The 23,110-nt window shown below is 43.1% G+C and overlaps 2 protein-coding genes and 4 non-coding genes across 7 annotated transcripts; 3 read left to right on the top strand and 3 right to left on the bottom strand.

Moving 5' to 3' along the window:
• Window positions 1–9,148: 9,148 nt before the first annotated feature.
• On the bottom strand, window positions 9,149–9,220 carry trnad-guc (transfer RNA aspartic acid (anticodon GUC)). Its single transcript has one exon. It is a non-coding gene; the product is annotated as a tRNA-Asp (tRNA).
• A 212-nt stretch (window positions 9,221–9,432) lies between these two features.
• On the bottom strand, window positions 9,433–9,505 carry trnav-cac (transfer RNA valine (anticodon CAC)). The gene has a single exon. It is a non-coding gene; the product is annotated as a tRNA-Val (tRNA).
• A 1,424-nt stretch (window positions 9,506–10,929) lies between these two features.
• Window positions 10,930–14,570, top strand: ncf1 (neutrophil cytosolic factor 1). Its single transcript, XM_057054377.1, has 11 exons — window positions 10,930–11,066; window positions 11,165–11,245; window positions 11,353–11,428; window positions 12,036–12,201; window positions 12,525–12,583; window positions 12,669–12,791; window positions 12,862–12,969; window positions 13,042–13,159; window positions 13,477–13,590; window positions 13,747–13,922; window positions 14,066–14,570. Exons 1-11 carry the CDS (start codon window positions 10,992–10,994, stop codon window positions 14,242–14,244), a joined length of 1,275 nt encoding a protein of 424 aa, XP_056910357.1. The 5' UTR covers window positions 10,930–10,991; the 3' UTR covers window positions 14,245–14,570.
• Window positions 14,571–14,634: 64 nt separating this feature from the next.
• trnaw-cca (transfer RNA tryptophan (anticodon CCA)) lies at window positions 14,635–14,706 on the bottom strand. The gene has a single exon. It is a non-coding gene; the product is annotated as a tRNA-Trp (tRNA).
• Window positions 14,707–15,351: 645 nt separating this feature from the next.
• trnae-cuc (transfer RNA glutamic acid (anticodon CUC)) lies at window positions 15,352–15,423 on the top strand. Its single transcript has one exon. It is a non-coding gene; the product is annotated as a tRNA-Glu (tRNA).
• On the top strand, window positions 15,370–22,112 carry st6gal1 (ST6 beta-galactosamide alpha-2,6-sialyltranferase 1). Of its 2 annotated transcripts, none has more exons than XM_057054375.1 (9): window positions 15,370–15,867; window positions 16,288–16,376; window positions 17,920–18,126; window positions 18,346–18,714; window positions 18,809–19,073; window positions 19,298–19,395; window positions 19,536–19,637; window positions 19,728–19,902; window positions 20,065–22,112. In XM_057054375.1, exons 2-9 carry the CDS (start codon window positions 16,365–16,367, stop codon window positions 20,343–20,345), a joined length of 1,509 nt encoding a protein of 502 aa, XP_056910355.1. In that variant the 5' UTR covers window positions 15,370–15,867; window positions 16,288–16,364; the 3' UTR covers window positions 20,346–22,112. The 2 variants fall into 2 exon arrangements, with proteins under 2 accessions (XP_056910355.1, XP_056910356.1); XM_057054376.1 differs by lacking the exon at window positions 15,370–15,867 and adding an exon at window positions 17,156–17,229.
• Window positions 22,113–23,110: the final 998 nt, after the last annotated feature.

The following is a 23,110-nucleotide window of genomic DNA, read 5'->3' as shown; positions in this document are numbered from 1 at the left end:
ACACCGTGACGCTTTGTTCATGCTCACCACAGCGACACTGTGAATCCAAGAGTAACAAGAATCTGATCACGACCGTGGTGCGTTCACTGACCCCAATCGAGTTTATGTAGCTGCTCACACCTGGTAGATGGTAAAACCCTCCTCAAGAGGAGTTGGAGCTAATCTAAACTGAGCTAAGCTAAGCTAACTATGACTGTTGGGTCAGTACTTGACCTCCTGCTGAGACTTTATTTGTAAAATGTCCAGATCAACATGTGGGTGACAATAAATTCCCTCCAGAAATCTTAAATTTCCCATCTCACAGGTTTGAACGTCAAAAAGGATTCATTCATTTATGATTCAGCCTCATGGAAGAATCATCCGCCCTGTCGAGACGCCGAACTTTAAACACGGTGTGAAAACACGGAGGCAGAGCTGGTTCGTCTTCTAACCGCAGAACCTCAAACCATATTCAAACAGCTCGTACAGAGAAATCCTCTTCCAGACCTTGTTTACATGAAAATCCACTTCGCATTGACCTTGTGTCAGCCTATCAGCGGCGTTCTCACTCCTCTCCGTGACACGAGCAGCGTGGAAACGTCACCATATGCCTGAGGAGCAGCACGTACAACATATGATACTGACTTTCACCAGAGATTTGAGTCGCAGGACACCTCAGGGAACGAATCACTCAGACGGCTGAAATCATGTTAGCTTCGTGAGAAGCAACAGGCGCCATCAGCGCCAATGTGCGTTCAGCGATTTCCTGGTTGTTGTGGCAAGTCGATATTCCAGCTCAGTATTCCTGCAGATCCTGCTTGTCTGCGATATTCCACCTTCACATAAGCAAGAAGTTTTCAGATCACTGATGTTATGCTTGAGCACCTGTTCACACCGCTAATGCTAAAGCTAATGCTTCTAGCTCAGAAAATACCAGTTGTAAAACAATCGCTTTTTAAATACATTTTTATTTAAACTGAAGTTTTGGGGTGAGTGACATCATTTATTACCAAAGCCGTCAGTTAGCAACGCATGTGAGGTAATAACCAAACGTACCAGCAGGGGGCAGCATATGAAATACAACCAGCATTGATGATTCAAGCTCCTTTGTTTACAGATGTTTTAAAAGAGCAGAAGATTAAAGAAGGTTAACGCAGAGCTCTCGCCATCATGCGTGTCTTCATGCGTCGAGTGCGGCGATCACGCATGTGTGCGTCTTTTGCGCTGCTCCTTAATGTTTGATAGGAGGGGAGTGGCGGCCGATGCCTCATCCATTTTTAAAGGAAAAGTTATCCAGGCGTTCGACGTGCTTTGTTCTGTCTTTTAGCTGCCCTACTTTACACTCTGCCGTGGCGGAAGGGCGGCACGGCAGACGGTTTCACACCTCCGAGGAAGAACGTGGCAAATGTGCGTAGAACAGCCAGGTTGGCCACACATAGAATCTACCTCGATATCTTGTTTGGCGTATTTTGGGCCGGTTTTGTTAAAGGTTTCGCCCTTTAACAGGAAGAAACCTTAAGCAGGACTGACAAATACTTCGACAGCTCGCCGTCGCGTCTGCCGCGGACTCGAGACGGCTGGCTTAGATTGTTTAGCTTCCCAACACGTGTCGTCCATCTATAATGCACACGAACAGAAAACTAAACTTTTATTGTCATGGTTATAAATCATTCAATTGTGTGTGCATTAAAATTGATTTTGCTCTCTCTCGCTCTCTCTTTCTCTCTGTGTGTTTGTGATTCTGTGTGTGTGTGAGCGCTAGTTTTCCACTCAGACTGAATTATTCACACAAAAACACATTCTATTGTGTGTTTCTGCACCAGTCAGCATGTGGGCGTTTGAGTTTGGCTCTGAATAAGTGACCAGTTTTGATCCTGATGAATTTGTTTTGGTTTATTGATCAGAACGCTGAATAATGGATGTGGTGTTTGAAGTCACAGGGCCGCCGGGACTGATGAAATATTAACCTGCAGCAGACAAACACACACGTGTTTGAGTCACGACGGAGAGTTTAGGGTGTAAAACAACAATAAATGTGGTCCAAATCACGCCTTGACAGCAAATACATCCCAGCCCTGTCGAAGGTCGTGGGTGAAAGGTCACTGGCATCCTTCAGAGCGAGAGGTTCCATAAACAGACTCCACAGGTCCTATATGGTTTTTAATTGCCAGAAAGACATTAAAGTGTTTGCTAATAAAAGAGAACCATCGACTGCTCCCAGAAGGTCAATATCCAGCAGTAATAATGGAAGCGGCGTCGCCGGTTATGGATTACGGTTTACAACCCGAGCGCTTCGGGTTTAGATTGAACTCATAATGTTACTTAATTTATCACCAAACACTCGTAGCATCTGTAACGCTGGCCGATTTCAGCAAACGACAAGCAGTTCTAAGGGAACATTAGCTAGCCGTAGCAATAATTATTGCATTTCAAACGTGGCCAATGCGAGCATATTAGTATGCTAATGTCAGCACTTAGCAGAAGTCGCCGGCGAGTCCTGGGAACGGCTTATTAATATGAAAATAGGATGCACCCACTTGCTACAACAAATAAACGACCTGCTAAGACTCACGGGAGCTGAAATCATGTACGACGGACCACCTCCAGTAATTGGGCCAGAACCCTCCGGTGTGCTTAACATGCAGCAACACTAAATATTTCATTAGCTTCCCCCTGCGGAGTTCTAATCCAGCTCGGAGCGTCGGCTGGTTCCAGGAGTCAGCTGACCACTTTAACTGGCTGCGGCCCATCACCGTGACAGCTTTGTTGACCCGTCACCTGCGAATTTATGTGGAAGTGTGGCCCAATTACGGCCGCTTGCCTGCGTGCGTCTCGGCTGTTATGGAGGGAAAATGTGCAGCGAAAGCAGCCACAAATGGGAGCGAAACTCTTTTCCTGTTTTCTGCTGATTTCAGCATCCGAGCACAATAAACTTTCAAGTGCCCCTCCACCAACACACACTCCCTCCAAAAGAGCAACACGCACAGTAATCTGGTGACAATACAACGGAAGGCCGCACACTTACGATCGATGCTAACTAGCGCAGGAGCACAAGCATGAATGTTGATTTCTCCATTTTTTAAAGTGTGTTTTCATGTCAGCAGGAATGGAAGGAAATTCCCAGCAAAACCAGTCACAAGTCAGTCGGCACACCCTTTGGCTCCTTCAGAAATGAAAGATCATCTGTCAATAATGGTCACAGATCAATAGCTGATGTTTATTTGAGGGTGAAATCTGATTGGATGAAACTGACGGAACTTTTCTGGAGAAAACAAAAAGGGTAAAACCATTTTTGTATTATCCATTTCTGTCCTTCACAGGCGTGACAGGTGAAATTTAGACAAGTAGAAAACTGTGTGTGTGAGTGAGTGCGTGTGCGTGCGTGCGTGCGTGCGTGCGTGTGTGTCAGGGAAGCCGTGTTATAAGGGAATGACCTAAAAATGTCAGAGATGAGGAGCTAAAGGAGTTAGCAACACTCTGACTCACACTAACAGACTCATGCAGTTTCCTTCACACAGGCCACTTCTCACCACCCTGCAGGTTCTTCTTCTTCACTTCATTTGAAGCAGCTGCAGTTGAATCAAAGACGCTACAGTAGAAAGTTTCATCATGTCTGTTGAGGCAACTGCTGGAAAATGTGTTTTTTTTCCCTAAAATCCTAAAATTATCTCACATTTACTCCTTTCTGAATCATTTTCCCTCTAATCTAGTCACTGGTCTACATTTTAGTCTTCTGTGGTAAATGATTCAGGACTTGAGCAACATTTTAAATGTTTCAAGTACTGACTCGCTGACATTTAATTTTCTGCTTCACATAAAGATTTTTAAAATGTTGTTCAATTACCTCTTCTTTTTGGAATCTCTTCTAATATGTGGGTGTGGCCTCCTACGCTCATTTTACCTGCTAGCTTAACTACTTAGCTTAGCTTAGTTTAGCGTCTGAATGCAGAGTCTCACTCATCTGATTGACTGCTGATCAGAATAGCTCTCATTACTCCTCATTTGCAGTGAACACCAGGATGGTAGGGAAGCTAGTGTTGGTTTTTCTGGCCTCTTTGCGTGCAGACGCAGGAAGAAGAGGCAGAGCTACCCTCAAAGTGTGACGTGCTCATTAAAAAAGGTTCACGTCTTGGCCAAAAGAACCAGAATAGAAACAAAAACACTAAGTATTAGACTAATTAGCACTATCCTGGAAATCTATCTTTTGTCTGAGCGCCACAATCAGGAAGCATGTAAATCCACTTCCTGCTGAAGCTAATGATGTGGCGGCAAATTGAGAGAAGGAACAAACGATGTCTGATATCTCCAATCAGCAAAATTGATTTTTGCCTCCACTTGGAAAAAAAAACCCATCTTTGATGGATTCAAAGCAGCCGGGAGGGAGAAGAACAACAACCTTCTCTCTCTGCTGCGCCCTCGCTTGTGACAGCATATCCACTTCTGTCACATCCCGCACTTTTCATTTATGCCGTCTCTATTTTAGGAGTGATACGTGTTCCCAGAAGATGCACCTCCCTGTATGTTATGTCCTGGCATCATCTGTCCAGAACTCATCCCGCTCCTTCTTTTTCCATCGAGTCGTCCGCAGAAAGACAATCGTCTCTTTCAACAGTGTCAGACGTGCATTTAATCACATCATCCTGCTAAATTACCCACAAGTCTCTGCTCATTTGACTCCTGTTGAGTCCAATCTGTCCGCTGGCTCCAGCGCTCCAGCTTCCCCACCAGTGGGCCCGGTGGGGGTTGGGGGTGTGTGGGGGGTGAAGGGTGCAGGAGCGGGACAGATGAATGGAATTCAAGAACTCTAAACTGGGTCACATGGTTCGCTGTCCCCAGTTGTCTCATATCAAACATCATCCATGAAGCTTTTCCCTCCGGTGGAGTTTTCACCACAAATGCTAACCCCCTGTGGTGGTTAGCATTTACACACATACACACACACACACACACACACACACACACACACACACACTGAATCCATTTTTATTGAGCTGAAGGAAAGATGTGTTCAGAAACACACATAGCAATGTTTGGAAATGTGAAATAAAACGCTGTAAAAACATCAAAGCAAGTTTGACATTCAAAGAAAACACATTTTTAGGCTCCCACGATCAAAGCTTAAGGACCCGTTATAAATGTGCTCATGTAGCTGTTCAAACACTTTCATATAATTCTTAAACTTAGCGTATTTCGTGATCTTTAAACCCCGCCCATCTAAGCCCCGCCCACAGGCCCCGCCCCGTCCGGGCGCTGTCCCAACCTTTCCCACTGTTGGACAAAACCCGAGACAAATTTATTCAAACACAATTTAACTGTGTGCTACTGTGTGTTACCATAGAAACATTTAGCACTAGATGGCCCCACTTCAGTGAAGACATCTTTAACATTTAAAATAATATCTTAACTAGTTCCTGTTGGAAATAAAAAATATTTTCCTGTCAAAACCAGGACTTCTTGTTCAGACTTATTTCATTAGGAAGAAAGATCACAGCAATATGATGTGGAAAAAAATTGCATTTGAACAGTCCCACACACACACACACACATACACACTCTCTCTCTCTCTTTCTCTCTCTCTCTCTCTCTCTCTCTCTCTGCTGATGGCCTCAGGTTGTGACTTCAGATCCTCTGGATTAATGAAGTGAATTCAGCTGGACTCAAACTCGTTTTTCTTCTCATTTTCTCTCCTCCTGTCATCCGTCTTCATCTTTGTAGTTCAATCCCTTCTTTTCTACCCTGAGGTCCTACATGTTCTGCAGTCATCCCCACAATCCCTTTCTGTTTTTCTGACGCATCGCCGCCCTCTTGGCTGCCTGTGGCTGTGCAGCTGTGGAGTAATTAAGTGTGATGACCTTTGAACTCTGGTCACCGATCGTTATGAGTCAAACACGTTAAAGCCCTCAAACAGGTAAACGTTGTTGAAAATGTTTTTTTTTTTTTTATTGAAATGTTTTTGGGACTCTAATTTTAAATAACAATTTTTTGTGTGTTCATTTTCTCCACGTTTAAATGGAGATTTTACCCAAATGTAAACAGAAATGGGGTGAACTGTGATTGAGAGCTCATGATGTGACCTTTATATGGGAGCCTAAAGCTCCACATCCTGGTTTAATGATGTCATCCGGAACCCTGAACAAGCACCATCGGTCGCCTGTGACTGACTATTGATCAGGTGTTGCTGAGCAAAGATCGCTGATGTAAACGCCGCAGCAACATTAAGGTCATGTGTTCTGATGAGCAGTCTTCCTGCTACAGTCACTTTGAATTTACTGATTAGCCTTCAGCTAACCTGCGGACGGCGCGATCCACCGGCTCACGTCCGTCCACATTCGGGTCACAAGTTAATTTGGCTGCTGCTTTCAGGAAAAATGAGACAGAAACTCTCCGCATTAGGGAGAAAAGATTTCCAGGAATGGAGAACAAGAATTTCACGACGACTTCCTGTCAGACAGAGCGTTAACCACCAAAGGGCATGAAGGGTCACTGATGTTCCAGGAGAGACGGCTTTGTTCTTTTCCCTGTTTTCTCTCTGTTTTTCTTTCCTCTTTGAGACTTATTTTCTCTCTTTCATCTGTTATTCTGCTCTTTTTCCTCTATTTTCCTCCACAGCTCACTCCCTTTTCTGCTGACACAAAAATCTGCAAGTTAGTTTACAACATTTATGACCCTGAGTGTGTGTGTGTGTGTGTGTGTGTGTGTGTGTGTGTGTGGGCGTGGGCGTGTGTTTGTTTGTGTGTTAATGTTAAAGCGCTTAGGGAGCGTGAAGCAGCTGGACAGACCTGATAACTGGACCAGTACCTGACATACACAAACACACACACACACACACACACACACACACTTACTTTTTTTCTTCTCAATCACAGATTTGTGAATGCAATCTTCTATCACAGCTGGTTTTATTGGCGTGTTTTGAACAAAAGTGTTTAAATGATCCAGAATTGTAACCTTTAATGGTAGTTTGTGTGCTGGAGAGCCGATCCAGAAGTTCTAAACATCTGAAAGACTTTTACACTGAGTTGTTCCAGAGGGGAAGATCGTCTGATCCCAATGCTGGCGGAGCAGGGCCACAGAGCCAGGGGTAGAGTGTGGGATGACCAGAAGCCCACAGAGGTTGATTAATTGACTTAATAATTAATTGACTCATCTTCAGAGAAGTCCTGCTTTTGTTCTGAACCCAAAGTCCGGCCCACCTAGGGAGCACCAGACCAGCGGGGCTAACACATAATGTTGGATTGATATTCCGGCTAACCAGTGGTAACCGGGGTAACCAGCAGCCGGAGGGCAGTGAACCCCAGATTTAATGAGCTGGAGCCTCAGATGAGGAATATTTGGTTCAGCTCTCTTTTCCTCTCTGATCATGAAGAAGCCGCCTCTGCGCTTACACTCATTTAACATCATTCCTCCTCTCAGCGGACTAACTCACTCCTCTGACTTTCATCTGTCATCACGCTTTCATTTTTTGTCTTTGTTTTACATTTTAGACAAAACAGAGGAAAATGCTGCGACATCTGACCTTTGCCTGTCCACATCTGGACAGGACGGTATTCCAGTGGCCTAATAATCTAGTAACTAAACCAACTAATTGCCTCAGTCCACCGTAAACAACACATGTGCAGAATATGACATGCTAACAATTTCATCTTGCCTTTCAACTGTTGTTCGAAAGCCAAACAGAGCAGTGCTGAACTTCTCATCATACAAACCTCAACAGTATCACGCCTCCCAGTCCTTAATTAATAGTTACCTAGTCAGCAAGCTAGTGAGCTATCCTGAGTAGTGGTAAAGATGTGAGAGCTATGCGGATTGTAGGGGTGAATCTTTAATGGCTGTAGCTGAACATGCAGGTAGCAGCATAGGAGCCGCCACCTCTGAGCCAATCAAGTTTTAAATATTTGGACACGCTGCACACACGGTTCCGCTGGATTATGGCGCAGCTCTGCGGTGAGTCTGTGAGCAGATTATGAATCAGAGTGAGAGCAGCTGGAGGAGAGGTGACAACGATGTTGCCGGGGAGACGGATTTTTCTGTCAGCCTGTCGTCACATAGGTGAGTGAGTGGGGCCACACTTGTCTGTCATCTGACAGCTGTACAAGTAGATGCAGTACTTTCAGCCCCACGGAGTAATAATACCACAGCAATGCTGATGAAGTACCAGTGGCGCCATCAGTGCAGCAGTACCAGCCAGGAACTGAATCAACAGTAATTAATGGCAGTGGCGTCACCTGCTGGTCTCAGCAAACATGTACATCAGTCGCTGGGACCTTCTTGTGCATTTAAATTAATAAGTCTTTTGAATTTCTCCGCTGTGGATCAATATCGTTTCTTTTCTTACTTGTAGAAAATTTAGAATGTTAGTAGGGACATGCGCAGCAATTTACTGTTCAATCCCCTCAATAAATCAGTCAGCAATTAAAGGTGTGATAAACAAACATTTCTGAATTTCACCTGCGGCTGTTTTGTCTCTGGTTGGCAAACTGTCCGTTTGCTGCTTACCTGGTCAGCTATGATTGATAAAATGAAGACAGCACCCTGATGCCTAAATTAGGATTTTAAATTTTTAAATCTAACAGCGCTAATTCAAAGTGGCTAAGGTGCATTAGTATTAGAGTGCCCCTGATGTCAAAACCCCCACCTGACCAGCACTGTCAGAGGATCAGGTCTGGCCTCTTTGGACTGTGGAGACGGGAGCCTGAACATCAAGATCTACAGAAAACCCACCCACACAGATCAATACCTTCTTTGTTACTCCCACCACCCAGTGGAACACAAGCTAGGTAAGATAGATGGTTCAAGAGAGGAGCCATCTATGGCAAACTGGAAAAACTATAATTAAACAGAAGTAGGGGTCTGAGAGATCACCTCTCACCTGGCCACTAAAGAACCCCCTTGTGCCAAGGGAAGTTTCAAGGACCTATATAATGAGGGTGGACCAACCAAAATCCAGGTGTCTGAAGCTGCAAATGTGCTAATGGCTCCTGAAGAGTAGAAGTATCTGGAACCCCCAAACAGTCAGAACTGATGAAGCCTCTTGGATGAGAGGTGAGACATCATGGAACTCAAACAGTCCAGTTGCTATGATTCAACCAAAGGAATGACCATTACCTAGATGACTGAGAAACTTCACAGACAAGATAAATAGCCAGCAATAAAATATGAAAATTCTGGTCTCCCCGTCGGGGAATCGAACCCCGGTCTCCCGCGTGACAGGCGGGGATACTCACCACTATACTAACGAGGAACGACCGGAGCGAGTCAACATTAGTATGGTAATTGTATAGAAATATATATAAATACTATAAATAAAGTCAAGAAAGGAGTAAACATATAATTTTCGATTGTCCTTGCGTTTTTAATTATTCTCAAAATTCTGCTACAATCCTTATCATATACGTATAGTGCAAAACGTGATAGTGACCACTGTTGTAGTTGCACTCTGATGTAAGAAAAGTGTGTTTCCGCCCGGTTTCGAACCGGGGACCTTTCGCGTGTGAGGCGAACGTGATAACCACTACACTACGGAAACGGGTTGCAAATCACGGCGTTTCTGGCTGCTTTTTCTTTTTCTTTTTTTAAAAACTAGTCTTGTTGGTTCGATTGCAACTTGTGTTACTTCCCCTTTTCTGATTGCAAAAAAGCGATTGAACATCTCGCGCGCGCGCACGCGCATGCACACACACACACAAGAACATTGTGGTTCCCCTTCTAAATGTTAAGCAACAGCTCTGAGGGAAAAGCTGCCATTTCAAAATTTCTTTTAGATTTACCATGTTCTGCATTTGAGTCAGACAATTCTAATATTGCTGTGTTGAGGAAACTTTCTTTACTAAGAAGTTCCTCACAGGGTTCGTTTAAGTTAAGTTCATGAGGAAGAGCCCTGATCATACACCCATCATATCACTACCATCATATCACTACCTGGGGGTCGGCTACTTCCATGGATACACTTCATTGTGTTCACCCGCTTTTCAATAGTTGGTCTTATTCTTCTCAGATATGACCCCCTAACAATTTTCAATGCTTTCAGTTTCGTTTTTGCAACCAACACCCTCTTAAACAATTTGATAAACATAGTACACACAATGATTCTGATTAATCAACTCTTTCACAACTAGTACATGAAACTATGAAATTTAAAACAACATGATTGATTTAACTTGTCAGCAGCTGCTATTGAAAAAAAGGAAAGGGTAAAATTGCGGTAATTAGCCAAGGGACCCGGGGCACCCTAGAGGGCCCGGTGAACCCTGGAGGGCCCAGGGAACCCTAGAGGGCCAGGAGCACCCTAGAGGGCCTGGGGAACCCAAGAGGGCTGAGGGAACCATAGATGGCCCGGGGCACCCTAGATGGCTCAGGGGTACCCTAGAGGGCCGAGGGGTACCCTAGAGGGACCAGGGAGCCAAGAACAGCCCAGGGCACCCTAGAGGCCCAGGGGCACCCTAGAGGGCATGGGAACCCTAGAGGGCCAAGGCCACTGGGCCACCCTAGAAGGCCTGGGGAACCCTACAGGCCCTGGGGAACCCTAGAGGGCCCAGGGAACCTTAAAGAGCCAGGGGGACCCTTGATGCTGTTTTATCTACCACGGAAACAAAGAGACAACAAAACTTGCTTCACAACAAGCTTCAATTTCTATTACTTCCAAAAATATGTTGTTTCTTTACACTTTTCTTTTTTATAAAGAAACAATGACATAAAGTCACTTTATGTCAGTTTGCAATTTTTCTTTTTTATTCAAGTAAAGTAACTATTTTATTACCAGGTAATCAACAGTATTTTATCTTTCTAAAGTCGCATTTTAACTTTCAGAAATAGAAAGAGGAACTAAATTCCGTTTCTTAACACATACACACACCCTCCACCCCCACGCCCCCCCCCACACACACACACACACACACACACACACACACACACACACACACACAACACACACACACACACACACACACACACACACACTATAAAAACTGCACAAGCTGTCTTTCCACTCAGATGGATGTGAGCTTGCTCCTCTCATGATGGCTGAGACGTACGTCAGGCATGTGCAGCTGCTGGGATTTGAAAAACGATTCTTCCCGAGTCAACACTACGTAAGCCTCAACACTTACACACACACACACACAGAGCGCGCATATCAAAATGTTGCCATTTGTCAGTTTTCCTGATCATAAAAAGTTTGTCTCTACAGGTCTACATGCTGTTGGTGAAATGGAGTGACCTCACCGAGAAGCTGATTTACAGGACGTATCCAGAGATCTACACGTTCCATGTTGGTTCCAGTAGACCATAAAAATCTCTGCTTACCGACAAACGTTTGCCACCAGCTTTAACTGATGGTCATTTTAACTGGACTAATATTGCTGTGTTTTGTGACAGAAATCACTGAAGGAGATGTTTCCCATTGAGGCTGGAAAAATAGAGAAGAGAGACAGAATTATTCCTTCTCTATCAGGTAAAATCTGTCTTTATTTAATTATGAACCATTAGCTATTATGTTTCAATAACCAGTGCTACTGTTGGTGGGTGAAATGTGTTCTGCATTCTTGCCTGAGGAAGATTCTACTATCCAAATTTACTGGAGTTCAAATTGTGGAAAAATATTTAAATAAATGAATAAGTCATAAAAACAAATCAGCAGGAATGAGAATGATCTGTTTTACAAAAACAGAGTGAAATGGAGAAAACATACAGATGCACAAATGTGCTGTGAGATAGATTTAAGCTGAACTGGACAGGCATCGCTGAGCAGCTTCAGTTTCTGTTATATTTGCAGGTGTTTAGAACCGCGGGTTTCTGTTCCCCTTCAACTTTCCCCATTAATGTATTTTTAATCTACCCTAACAGCAAAACAAAACAAAACCTGTCACTCCAGAAAGAAACAGAAGTGATCCTAATGCAACAGTTGCTTGTGTCACATTTGTCAGTGCAGCTGCCGATGCTCTTTCACTGTAAATTTAAAGTAATTTTTAAAAATGATTTAAATTACGTGGACGGTCAGAGGTACTGGCGACAGGGCTGTTTTCTACTCTTCTCTGAGTCAAAGTTGCTTTTGTTCCCAGCGCCTCCGTGGCTGGACAGCCAGAAGTCAACAGAAACGAGGCAGACCACCTTGTCAGACTACTGTCACTCGCTGGTCAACCTGCCGCCTCACATCTCCCGCTGCACACACCTGACCGGCTTCTTCACAGTCAGGCCAGAGGACGAAAACCCGCCTTCCCCAAACATGTCAGTGCTCAACACACACCCGTCTGTCATCATTATTAAAAAATAAAACCAATTAGTGGGAAACTGCAGAAACAAACAGCTAAAACATCCTCATGGGTTCACGCTTGAAAAACTCCCTTTAAACAGGAAGTAACCTGAAGCGGGAGCAGGTTCTACGGGTTCTGCTTTAGCTACTTCCTCTTAATAATGGTTAAAGGGGGAGATGGACAAAGGATGGGGTGTACATGCAAATTGATCAGTTTCAATGTTTTTATCTTGTAGATGTAAATCCAAAGCTGTGGCTACATTCTGTATTAACAAATTTGTTATGGTTTTCTGCTCAGACTGAAAAGAAACGAGACCTTTGTGGTGTCAAAGGACCTGGCTAGAGGCAACGTGTCAGGTGGGAGCCATTCGAAATTCATTCAATTTTGCTATATTCCATTTGGAAATTAATACTGAAGATATTCACTTGTTTAACTGCTCAGAAATTTCTGGCCCCATCATACTGGACATGTACAGAGCGATTGCTGACTATACCAAGACAACCAAATATGAAATTAATTTGCATGCTGGAGACCAGGTGGAAATTGTGGAGAAGAACCAGAACGGTGAGACAATTTCAGCCAGCAATTTTGACCCATGAGAGCAAATGAGAACTGTTTTGTGTCTGCTGCTCAGGTTGGTGGTTCTGCCAGTGTGACTCAAAACGAGGATGGGTTCCTGCATCTTACCTGGAACCTCTGGACGGCCCAGAGGAGTCAGAAGAAGCTGAACCAGACTACGGAGGCAAGCTGCTCTCCTTGTTTTCTTTATTCAACCGATGGATATGCATCTCAGTGTTTTGGTCTGTTTCTATAGGTGAACTTTATATCACTATTAAAGCATACAAGGCAGAGCAGGAGGATGAGATCACTCTAGATTTAGGAGAGAGCATCGAGGTCATCCACAAACTGCTGGATGGATGGTGGGTCGTAAGGTAAGCTCATGTATAAATGGACTTTTTCAGTTAAAAATACACAAGAAGTTACTTCAGCCAGTTTTTTGAGTTTATTTGTTCTGGAGAATAGCTCTCCTAGTGTCCCAAAGTAGTATTTGCATTGTAGTTGTGTTTTTTCTTTGTTTTGTTTGTCCATTGTGACACTATGGAACGTGAATGCAACAACAACTGTCCAAAGTTTCCAAACTCAACATTTAACTTAACATGTTTACAGTTCAGTCATTTAGCAGACACTTTTGTCCAAAATGACTTACAGTGAGAGAAATAATCACAACTGTTTCAAACTGCATTTTCAGAAAAGGAGAAGAGACGGGTTATTTCCCCTCCATGTTCTTGCAGAAGGCCAACAAGAGAGAGCAGTCCGAATCATCCAGGGCAAATGTTCAGGGACATAAACCACCACCTCGCAGGTTTGATAGACTTAAAATAAAAGATTTAAGCATTATGGTAATACGAATTTACAAGGTTGAAATTTTATATCCTATGCTTTTGTGTGCATAAATGTGAAATGTGTTCGCATAAATGTGAACTTAAAGTAGAAATTTGCCTTCTCACTTTTTTTAAAGATCAACCATCCGAAATGCCAAGAGCATCCACAACAAGTCTCGCCAGCGGCTCAGCCAGGACACCTACCGCAGGAACAGCAGACGTTACCTCCACCAAAAGGGTGGCCAGGTTGTCAAACCGGACCCCTACCCAAGAAATGTTGCAAAATCACCCCTACGGGAGAGGAGAAACCAAGGTGAAAAGAAACCCATCAACACACACTTTTTAGATCATATATATATATGATACACACACACACACACATGTATACATATACATTATCCTGTAGGTCAGAATTTTATTTGTTTGAATCCACAATTTTATATTTGTAACCAACAGGTAACATTCCCGAAGAGTCTAGCACCATTTCCGAGAATGAGGGGAAAAGGGAGGCTCCAGTCATTCCTCCCCGGCCCAGCCCTGAGCTCATCCTGCAGCGCTGCAGTGACAACACCCGTAAAAAAATAAGCATCCACAAGTCAAGCTCTGCATCCACCAGCAAGCCTGGACAAGCTTGATATTTTAAAATCATCAAGATTTTACATCTTTTGAAGTATACTTCATCATCATAACATGATTATACAGTGGATAAATACGCAAACATGTCTCTGTTGCAAATGAAGTAATGCTTTAAGCTGTGGTATACCTTGCTATACAAGAATCCTTAAAAGATAGATTACAGAAAGGACGTTGGGGAAAATGTGCCTGAAAGAGGTCAGACATGAGTAAGATGTCTCAATATTTAAATGACACACTCATGTACATTTTATAGATCTTATTCAAAATGGAGAGCTAGAACTGAATGTAATATTTATTTGTTTCGAATAAAGCTATCATAACTATTTCCTGCTTGTTTTTTCTGTAATGCCTGAAATATGCTTCTTCACCAAGATTAAGAAAAAAAAACTTGACCCCGACGTGATTTGAACACGCAACCTTCTGATCTGGAGTCAGACGCGCTACCGTTGCGCCACGAGGTCTCGGACTGTGCTTGCCAGACATATTATAGATAAACCAACCTAGAACTGTATGACATCACTGTACAATTTCGAAAAATTAACATCAACGATATCTTTCCTGGTGGTCTTGTGGTTAGGATTCGGCGCTCTCGCGGCCCGGGTTCGATTCCCTGTCAGGGAACTCTTTTAATGTCTATAAATTTATTCGAAATCTTTTATGCAATGATGATAACAATGGTAGATCGTGAGTATACTTGCACCATTAGGATCTGCATTGATAGTAAACTGGAATAATATAGGGTTAAAACGCCGCCATGCCTGCATCGCTTCTCTGCAGAGCTTCGTCATTTCCACATATCGAAGGGGAAACAGTTTATTTTCAAAATAAAACTAAACCTCGTCTACGTCTAAGCCTCCTCTGTTCAGTGGTTTCTACAGTTTAACAAAGATGCTTCTTTTACTCTCCTTTCAGACCGCCTTTCTTTTCCGGCTAAAACATGAATATGTTTATTTTTAATTTAATTATTAATATATTACTGCCAAATGAGTGTCCATCTTTTAGATGTATGGATGGATGAATCGTGTCCAGAGGAACTAGCTCTCCGGTGTTGGGCCATGCGTCTGTGAAGTGGCTGTTTACTGACACCTTAAGCAAGACTGCGCATCTCCCTGGTGGTCTAGTGGTCAGGATTCGGCGCTCTCACCGCCGCGGCCCGGGTTCGATTCCCGGTCAGGGAACATATTTTGTCTACGTCTTAATTATAACGGAAGCTACAAATAGCATAAAATAACATAACATCGATGCTTGAACGTTTAAATAAGAAATAAGATTTTTTTTTACATTTTCCATGGACCTAGTAGATCAGGCCTAGCAGATGAAATATATGCTTTACCGTTTCCAGTCAAGGCCAGTAATGCGCCGTTATCAATTCGGACAGCTCTTAATCTGAAATCCGCGAAGAATAGAAGTTTAATTTCTATGCTAGCTTGGCGGTCTGTGCTGCAGGCGGATGCTGCACGGTTGCGGAGAGGATTTTACATATTCGTGCATCTCCAAATGCCTCCAACGGCCTCGGATGGACATCAGCATCGACTTCGGACACCCTCCGGTAACATGGCGGCAACAACAACCGCAACGGCGATTCATCTGATGGGCTAACGGAGAACCATCCGTTTATCCAGGTCATCTATCTATCTATCTATCTATATATCTATATATATATATATATATATATATATATCTATTTATCTATCTATCTATCTATCTATCTATCTATCTATCTATCTATCTATCTATCTATCTATTAGTATATTTGTTACTATATAATAGTATGTTCTTTTTCTCTACCTTTATGCTACACTATTTACTTAGATCATTTCAGTCTGCACATTTTCAAAATAAATAATAAAAAAGGATATATCATGAAGATGAACCATTGCATTAAAACAAGAACCTACATCTTCTGCATCTGATGTCATGGCATTTGCTCTCTTTTATCCAGTCCCATTTGTTCTAATGATTATATGGCTAAAATCACTTGATTCAACTATAAAGTGTGTGAAAAAAGCTGATGGTGTGTACATTCATCCTTCCATCTACAGATGTGTTGAGCAGAAGCGTGGATCCAGCAGTCAGTTTCCAAGCAACAGTGACAACTCAGCGTTCGGAACCGGACATCATGGGCTACAAGGTAAAACCAGCTCCAAAATCAGCTCCATGTGTGGGGCCAGAGTGGTTCTCGCCTGTAGTATCAGTTCATGGGGTTGCTACTACATCTAAAGTTGAATTAATAAAGTAAATGCTAATTGTACGAAAGCTCTTCCAGCTGCAGCCTGGTGACGCTGTGGGGGGTGGGTGACCAAAGCCAGGGGGGCCTCTGATCCCCAAGCATACCTACACTTTGTTCATTCACTGTTTATCATTAGGTTAGCATCTATAATTTCATCGTCTCTGTAATCTAACGCTGAAGTTTCCTCTCCGAACTTGGAATAAAGTATGTAAATCCAGCTGGATCCATCCTCATCCAGCCTAAAATTCCCAATTCTGTGTCAGATGTTTTGGTCCATTATGGTTTTAAAGGCTGCCATCAGAAAAGTCAGAAATGTGAAAATGGGGATTTGCTTTGATTGACCACTGTACCCCTGCCAGCTATGCAGAAATAGAGATTTCAAACAGTTTAAGTGAATATTTGCTGCTTTTGCCTGTGATAATCCATTTTAGGCCTCCCTGTGGGAAGCAGGATGTTGAGTGGTGCAGCCGGAATTTAATCACAAAGTGAAACGGTTCATAGCTAACCTATAAATATAAATGTTTAATGCTTGGGTGAGCTCTCTCACACCCCTGTCTATGTGATTTGGTGCAAATTTTGGTTAACAGAAACACTTGAAATGACTGTGGGCCTTACAGCAAAATGCCCCACTGCCTGCAGCCTCCCAGCCTCTGGGAATTGAAATCCACATCTCGTCTTAGGTGTCGTCATTTTCAGGAGGAGAATAAGCAGTGAGACTATTTGAACACTAAAACCAGGAAGAAACCGGAGAGAGGTACTTGTAAGTGTTTGGTAATGAGTGTTTGGTAACAGTTGAAGCAAATTTTGTCTGTGCCACTTTTAGCTGTTACTTGTGAGCCTGAAATGTGTTTTTTTTTTTTTTCAAAGAAGAAACCTAAATTGAGGCACATTTATGCAGATACTTCACAAGGAGCAATAGAAATGTTTGATTTCATGTCTGAAATAATGGGAAGAAGAACCACATCGAGCACATTGTGTCTGTGGAGACCAGTTCAAAGTGTCGACTTTGAAGGTTACTGCTAATGCTAAAATGGTCATCAAAGTCAGACATTTATACAAAGGTGTGTTGTTCCACACTGATGTGGGGGTAAGTGGGAAAGTCTTTTCTGTCTTTAAACAAAGGAAACATGTGTTTCTAAAGATTCCAGCCATGTTCAGACTTCAGAGACTTTGTTTCAATTCAGCGGCTACGCAGGAAATTGAGCTCTTTTAAGGAGTTGTTCATTTAGACAATGGAGAAGAGGAGAGGAGGAAAGGGGAGGAGCAGAGGAGAGCTCTGCATTCTTCATGTTTGAGCTCCTTTCCTGTGTTATTGTTCCTCATTTAGACTTTTCCCACTGCTCAGAACTGCCGCATTAAACTGAACTGACTCACATACAGTACATCTGCATGACATCCTCTTCTGGGCAGTAGAATGAAATGGAAATCTTTGTGTCCTCTCCAGATCTCCGGGGCGACCATGGACAGAGTCAGCCTTGTGTGGCGGCTGAGGCGTCGGGCTCGCCGCGGTGTGCTCTGCATGGCGTTTTTCTGCATCTCCATGGCTCTGCTCTATGCCATCTGTGCTGAAAACAGCGTGCCAGTCACAGACGCCATCTTTGGGGTCCGGGCAAGGACCAGGGCTCAGCCTCGCGCTCACTCTGTCATCAAGGTCTACGGTCACACACACAACCCAAACATACAGACAGGCCTTATACACACATGTTCTGACTTCACTGTCATGTACTCGATAATCCACAGTATTGTAGCGTGATTGTAACGAATGTCTCATCATAAAGCATTTTGCTGTGCAGTGTGATCTCTATAAAGGGATTTCTTCAGCACATAAAACACCAAAAAGGCCTCTGAGACACCCTGTATTAACCTACAGGTCCTGCGAGGTGGAGCCAAGCCCATGTACATTGACCCTCAGAAGCTTCCAGGTATCATTCCAGGGGACCCCCATCGTCCCATCCCTGTCCTGTCTTCCCTAAACCACACCCTGGAATCCTGGGACCCACCAGCGAAGCCAAAGCCCAAAGAGCGGACACCCTCCGGGTTCTTCTCTCATCTGCTTCCGCGTCCTTTCACGCGCGCTCTGGAGACCCTGTTTGGGGGCCGTAGGAAGGGGGAGCTGAGTGGCAGAGGGGGTGATGCAGCGCTGTTCGGTCCTCGAGGGATTCTAGGGGAGGTGTGGGATGACGAGATGTCCAGTAGCATGCTGGGAAACAGGCTTAAGAAGGTGGTGCAGAATTATCAGGTCAGGACTTATTTTACAATTGTAAATTCTTGATTATTTTATGATCAAGTACTCTGAAACATTTTCAGTTTGTCTCTTGAATTCTTCCTGGCAGGCGATGAATAAGTACGGAGTCAAGGTTTCCGGACCAGGTGGGGTGTCCAGCAGGCCCAAGCTGAGTGGTCCAAAGCTTCTCTGCCAAATGAAGATCCAGGTGGACGTCTCAACTTTGACCTCTGACTTCCAGCCGTTCTCCTCGCTGCCCTGGGCCTCTCAGTTGCCCTCAAAGCAGCTGACCTCCGACCTCGGGCCGTACAAAAGCTGTGCTGTGGTGGCATCTGCAGGGTCGATGCGCTCCTCGGGCCTGGGCAAAGAGATAGGTGGGCTGATTGTTGTTTGACCTTTATAAACACCGATCTGGTCCAATTGGCGTTCATTTCTGTCTACCCAATTCGCAAGACCGCCTCGGATTTCAGTCTTTTTCGTGTTCCACTGCTGCAACACCAAACCGAAGCAGCTGCAACTGTTATTTCACAACACTGAGCTGTTTGATTTCTTGTTTTTGTGCTTCACTTCCTCTTAACATGTTTTCTCACCTTTAAAGATTCTCACGATGCTGTGCTGCGTTTCAATGCTGCGCCTACCTCCGGCTACGAGAATGATGTTGGTTCCAAAACCACAATTCGCCTGGTTAACTCACAGGTAAACACTGCAGTGTCTGTGACACTTAGATACAACAGCTGCAACCTGGCTTTGAAATGTCCTAAAATAGACTTGAAAGGTTTTTAAAGACGCACTTTGAAAACGAAAGACTCATTGTGTTGGTGATTGCTACCTTCTAGGTGATGGCATCTGAGGCCCACCGATTCCTGTCAAGTTCTCTTTACAGCTCTGGCACTCTGGTGGCCTGGGACCCTGCCCCCTTCTCTGCAGACCTGACCCAGGTGACCTTTGGTTAGACTGCAAAACCCTCCTACCTGCATCTTGTGCTACATTCATCCTTTGCCATTATTTCTGCGTTTGCCTCATTGCAGTGGTTCAACCGGACAGACTACCCAATTTTTACTCAGTATCAGAGATACAGGATGCTTCATCCCATGCAGCCATTCTACATCCTGCATCCACGCTTTGAGTGGCAGGTCTGGCAGCGAATACAAGACAACATGGCTGAGCCCATTCAGAAGAACCCACCTTCCTCCGGCCTGCTCGGTGTGTAAGAGTTCAACTCTTTAGCCAGGCAGTAGACTCCGTAAGGATTTATTCGAGCCAGTAGAGTCCAGTAGAACCTCCCTTTAGTTTAGAGTAGTGTTCTGTAGTGCAGAGATGTGCTTCACGTGTGATTTCAGTGTTCTCTCTGCTCTTCTGGTCTAGGAACCGTCATGATGATGTCACTGTGTGAGGTGGTACACGTCTATGAGTTCCTGCCTTCTCGCAGAAAGACAGAGCTCTGCCATTACTACCAGCGTTTCTTCGATGCCGCCTGCACCCTGGGGGCCTACCACCCACTGCTGTACGAGAAAAACCTGGTCAAGAGGATGAACCAAGGGCCCGAACGCGACATCTACACCCACGGACGCATCACCCTGCCTGGGTTCAACACACTAAACTGCACTGGCGATGCTGGAGGTGCACTCGTGGACATGAGACACTGACACAACACTGTTCCCTGCATGGAAAACAAAAGGATGGGGAGTGCTGCATGAAAAGCCATCCATCAAATGCTGGTGCCATTCCATATAAGTATTACAAGAGTCTATATTATAGTCTGTAAACATTGGAACACACTAGAGATTAACACATTAGTAAATCTGTCTGCTGTTTGCCCGTACAACCAGAAAAACCTTTAAAAGACCAAACCAAGGAAAAAACCTTCCTTAATCCAGAAACAGCAAAATAAATGGTTTCAGCTCATTTTGCTTTCCCATAGGCTCAAATTTTTATTAATTTAAAAATAGACTAATATGTTCTCAAAGAACTAATGTGGTAATTATGATGGCAAAAAAAAGTACAGTCCATTGCTGTAACAACTCAGATATTAAATTAAGGAATAAATCTACAGGGAGAAATTGTTTTACTTTATTTTAAAAGCAGAAATGTCTGCTTAAAGATTTGCAGGTTTCCATCAATTTCTTGTATGACAAAAACAGAAGAAAAACTTGTCATCCAGTTTCTTATACTTTTGCGAAACAAAATGTATCCAAACATGAATACGTGAGGAAAACAATCTAAAAAATTTACTCAGATAATAAACTATTGAGAAGTGAGATCCTTCAATCTCAACATACAATATTAACAAACAAAAGACTGAAACTGAGTCAAAACTTCTGAGGCCATTTGAAATGTAAATACTGTAATTTTCTTCCACTTTTCCTTTGGCGTTGAGCATGGCAGCTGTTTTCTGTTGGGTTGCAGCATGTTTACTGCAGCCTGGTTCCTGTTTTTACTGTTCAATTGTTGTAACTTGAAAAGCACTTTGAAAAGCACTTGGTAGCCACCAAACCACAGCAACAAACTTCAACCTGGAACAGAATCTTGGTGATGGACATGTAAATTCCTCCTAATGTAAAAAAAAAAAAAAAAGGTTTGGTCATTGGTCATTTTATTAGATTTTGTGTTGTTGCTCCATAAATGCTAAGGAATAATTGCTTGGTTGAAATATAAATTAGCTGCAAATAATCACCAATGCTTATTTAGGAAAATATGCAAATGTGAATAACTGAGTATTTCAGCAAATACAAATAATTATATCCAAATCATTTGACTTTAAAAGTGTTAAAATAGAACTTTTGGAATATCTGTTGTCTGAGGTTTTAGATCCAGACCCCAGCTAGAACTTCCTCCTGTAAAGGGCCGAGTGACTTCTGTGGAGGACCCAGGAGGAAATACTTGTGTTTTATGCCAGAATTGTATCAATAATTTAGAAGGGAAAAGAAAATCTAGAACAATTTCCCTCTGTATTTGCATTCTGCCACCTTCAGCTGTCACCGTGCATTTGTGTAAAATCTTCACTTCAAGAGTGTTTTTTGTGTTTATGTTCCATCCACTTGGTCTCTGAGAGGATTTTTATGCTGCAGCTGTTGTTTCTTTTAATAATATTTTCACTCTGTGGAACTAGATGCTTGAGACTGGATACTAGAACTGAAATATACTTTTTCTTTCATTTTTGTACCTCTACATTTGTCCTGGTTTTGATTTGGAATTTAACTCCACAAGTTACTTGAATGTATTTTTTTTCTGACCCACTAACATTTTCCCATGTTTGACCTGTTCACCCTGTTCATTTTGAGGTCATCGTTTTGAGGCAGGAGAAATATGAATGATTGTCACTTTCAATCCCATTTACATGAATTCCCATGTAACATTTTTCTGCGTATTTATGCAAGTACCGTCTCCCTTTATTAAAAAGAAATCAAACCATTCATTTTGTTTTACCAGTGAACATTAACAGCTGCAAGCTGGCAAAAATTTACCTACTCGAGTATTTTGAGGGGAGCTGGAAAGAAAACGGCTTGCAGGTTACTAAATTTTTCAAATCCAAATGGTTGATGTAAATGTTCACTCAAAATTTAGAATTTTAAAGTGCATTTCCTTAGCTGTCAGGGCAACAGGGAATATTTATTACAGTACTTGGATCTTAACACGCATATAATGTCCTTGAGAAGACATAAGCTATGGAATTAAAGAATTACAGCCAAGGCTAGGAAATCTCTTTATACATTTGTCTGATTGTTCTGTTTGTTGGAGATTTTAATGGATAGGAATTGTCAGCTACCGAACCCCATTTCTCTAGAATCAGCCCCCAGCCTGGATCTAGGAGGCAGATACAGTGTCATTCTTTTTGATAGGGCTGTTAATCAGGGTGATCACAGAACTGTTCTGTTCTGCTGCTGTAGGCTCAGACTACTGGTGCTTCTATAATACACAACAACTCTTCCTCTTCCTCCACTTCCCCTAGCCTTAGAAAATTAGCCTGTCTTGCTTTTTCTTTTTATAGTTTTACTGAGCCAGGATATGGTCCATCAAGTCCTAGACTTATTTCAATACACTCTGTATATTACTGATATTACTGTTGATGTTCTCGGTACTGGTGGCATCTACTGCACGTTGGTCCATCCCTCATCTGTGGCTCTTCTTCAGGTTTCTTCTTTTCCCTAAAAGGGTTTTAAGTTTTTCCCGACCCAGTTTGAGGGTCTAAGGACAGAGGATGTCACAATTGTGCAGCTTGTAGAGCCCACCAAGGCAACAACCGTTGTAATTTGGGGCTCTAAATACAATGAACTTTAACTTCACAACCTCTAAAAGATTCTATAGTTATTTCATCTTTTTCTAACATAATGATCTCTTTCCCGCTAAATGTAATCAAAATCAATCTGTTAATAAAGAGATAAATAATACGCAGGATTATTACACCTCGAAA

This window comes from Takifugu flavidus, chromosome 14 (genome assembly GCF_003711565.1).
Source record: "Takifugu flavidus isolate HTHZ2018 chromosome 14, ASM371156v2, whole genome shotgun sequence".
Lineage (NCBI taxonomy): Eukaryota > Metazoa > Chordata > Actinopteri > Tetraodontiformes > Tetraodontidae > Takifugu > Takifugu flavidus.
This window is presented reverse-complemented; position numbering and strand designations above follow the sequence as displayed.

Excerpts from the sequence above, each read along its gene's own strand:
- ncf1 (XM_057054377.1), top strand. The coding sequence starts at position 10,992 with ATGATGGCTGAGACGTACGTCAGGCATGTGCAGCTGCTGGGATTTGAA. Across the intron at positions 11,067-11,164 it reads TCTTCCCGAGTCAACACTAC|GTCTACATGCTGTTGGTGAA; the intron begins GTAAGCCTCAAC and ends TTGTCTCTACAG. Across the intron at positions 12,792-12,861 it reads TGTGGAGAAGAACCAGAACG|GTTGGTGGTTCTGCCAGTGT; the intron begins GTGAGACAATTT and ends TCTGCTGCTCAG.
- st6gal1 (XM_057054375.1), top strand. Across the intron at positions 18,715-18,808 it reads AGGTGGTGCAGAATTATCAG|GCGATGAATAAGTACGGAGT; the intron begins GTCAGGACTTAT and ends TCTTCCTGGCAG. Across the intron at positions 19,396-19,535 it reads TTCGCCTGGTTAACTCACAG|GTGATGGCATCTGAGGCCCA; the intron begins GTAAACACTGCA and ends GCTACCTTCTAG.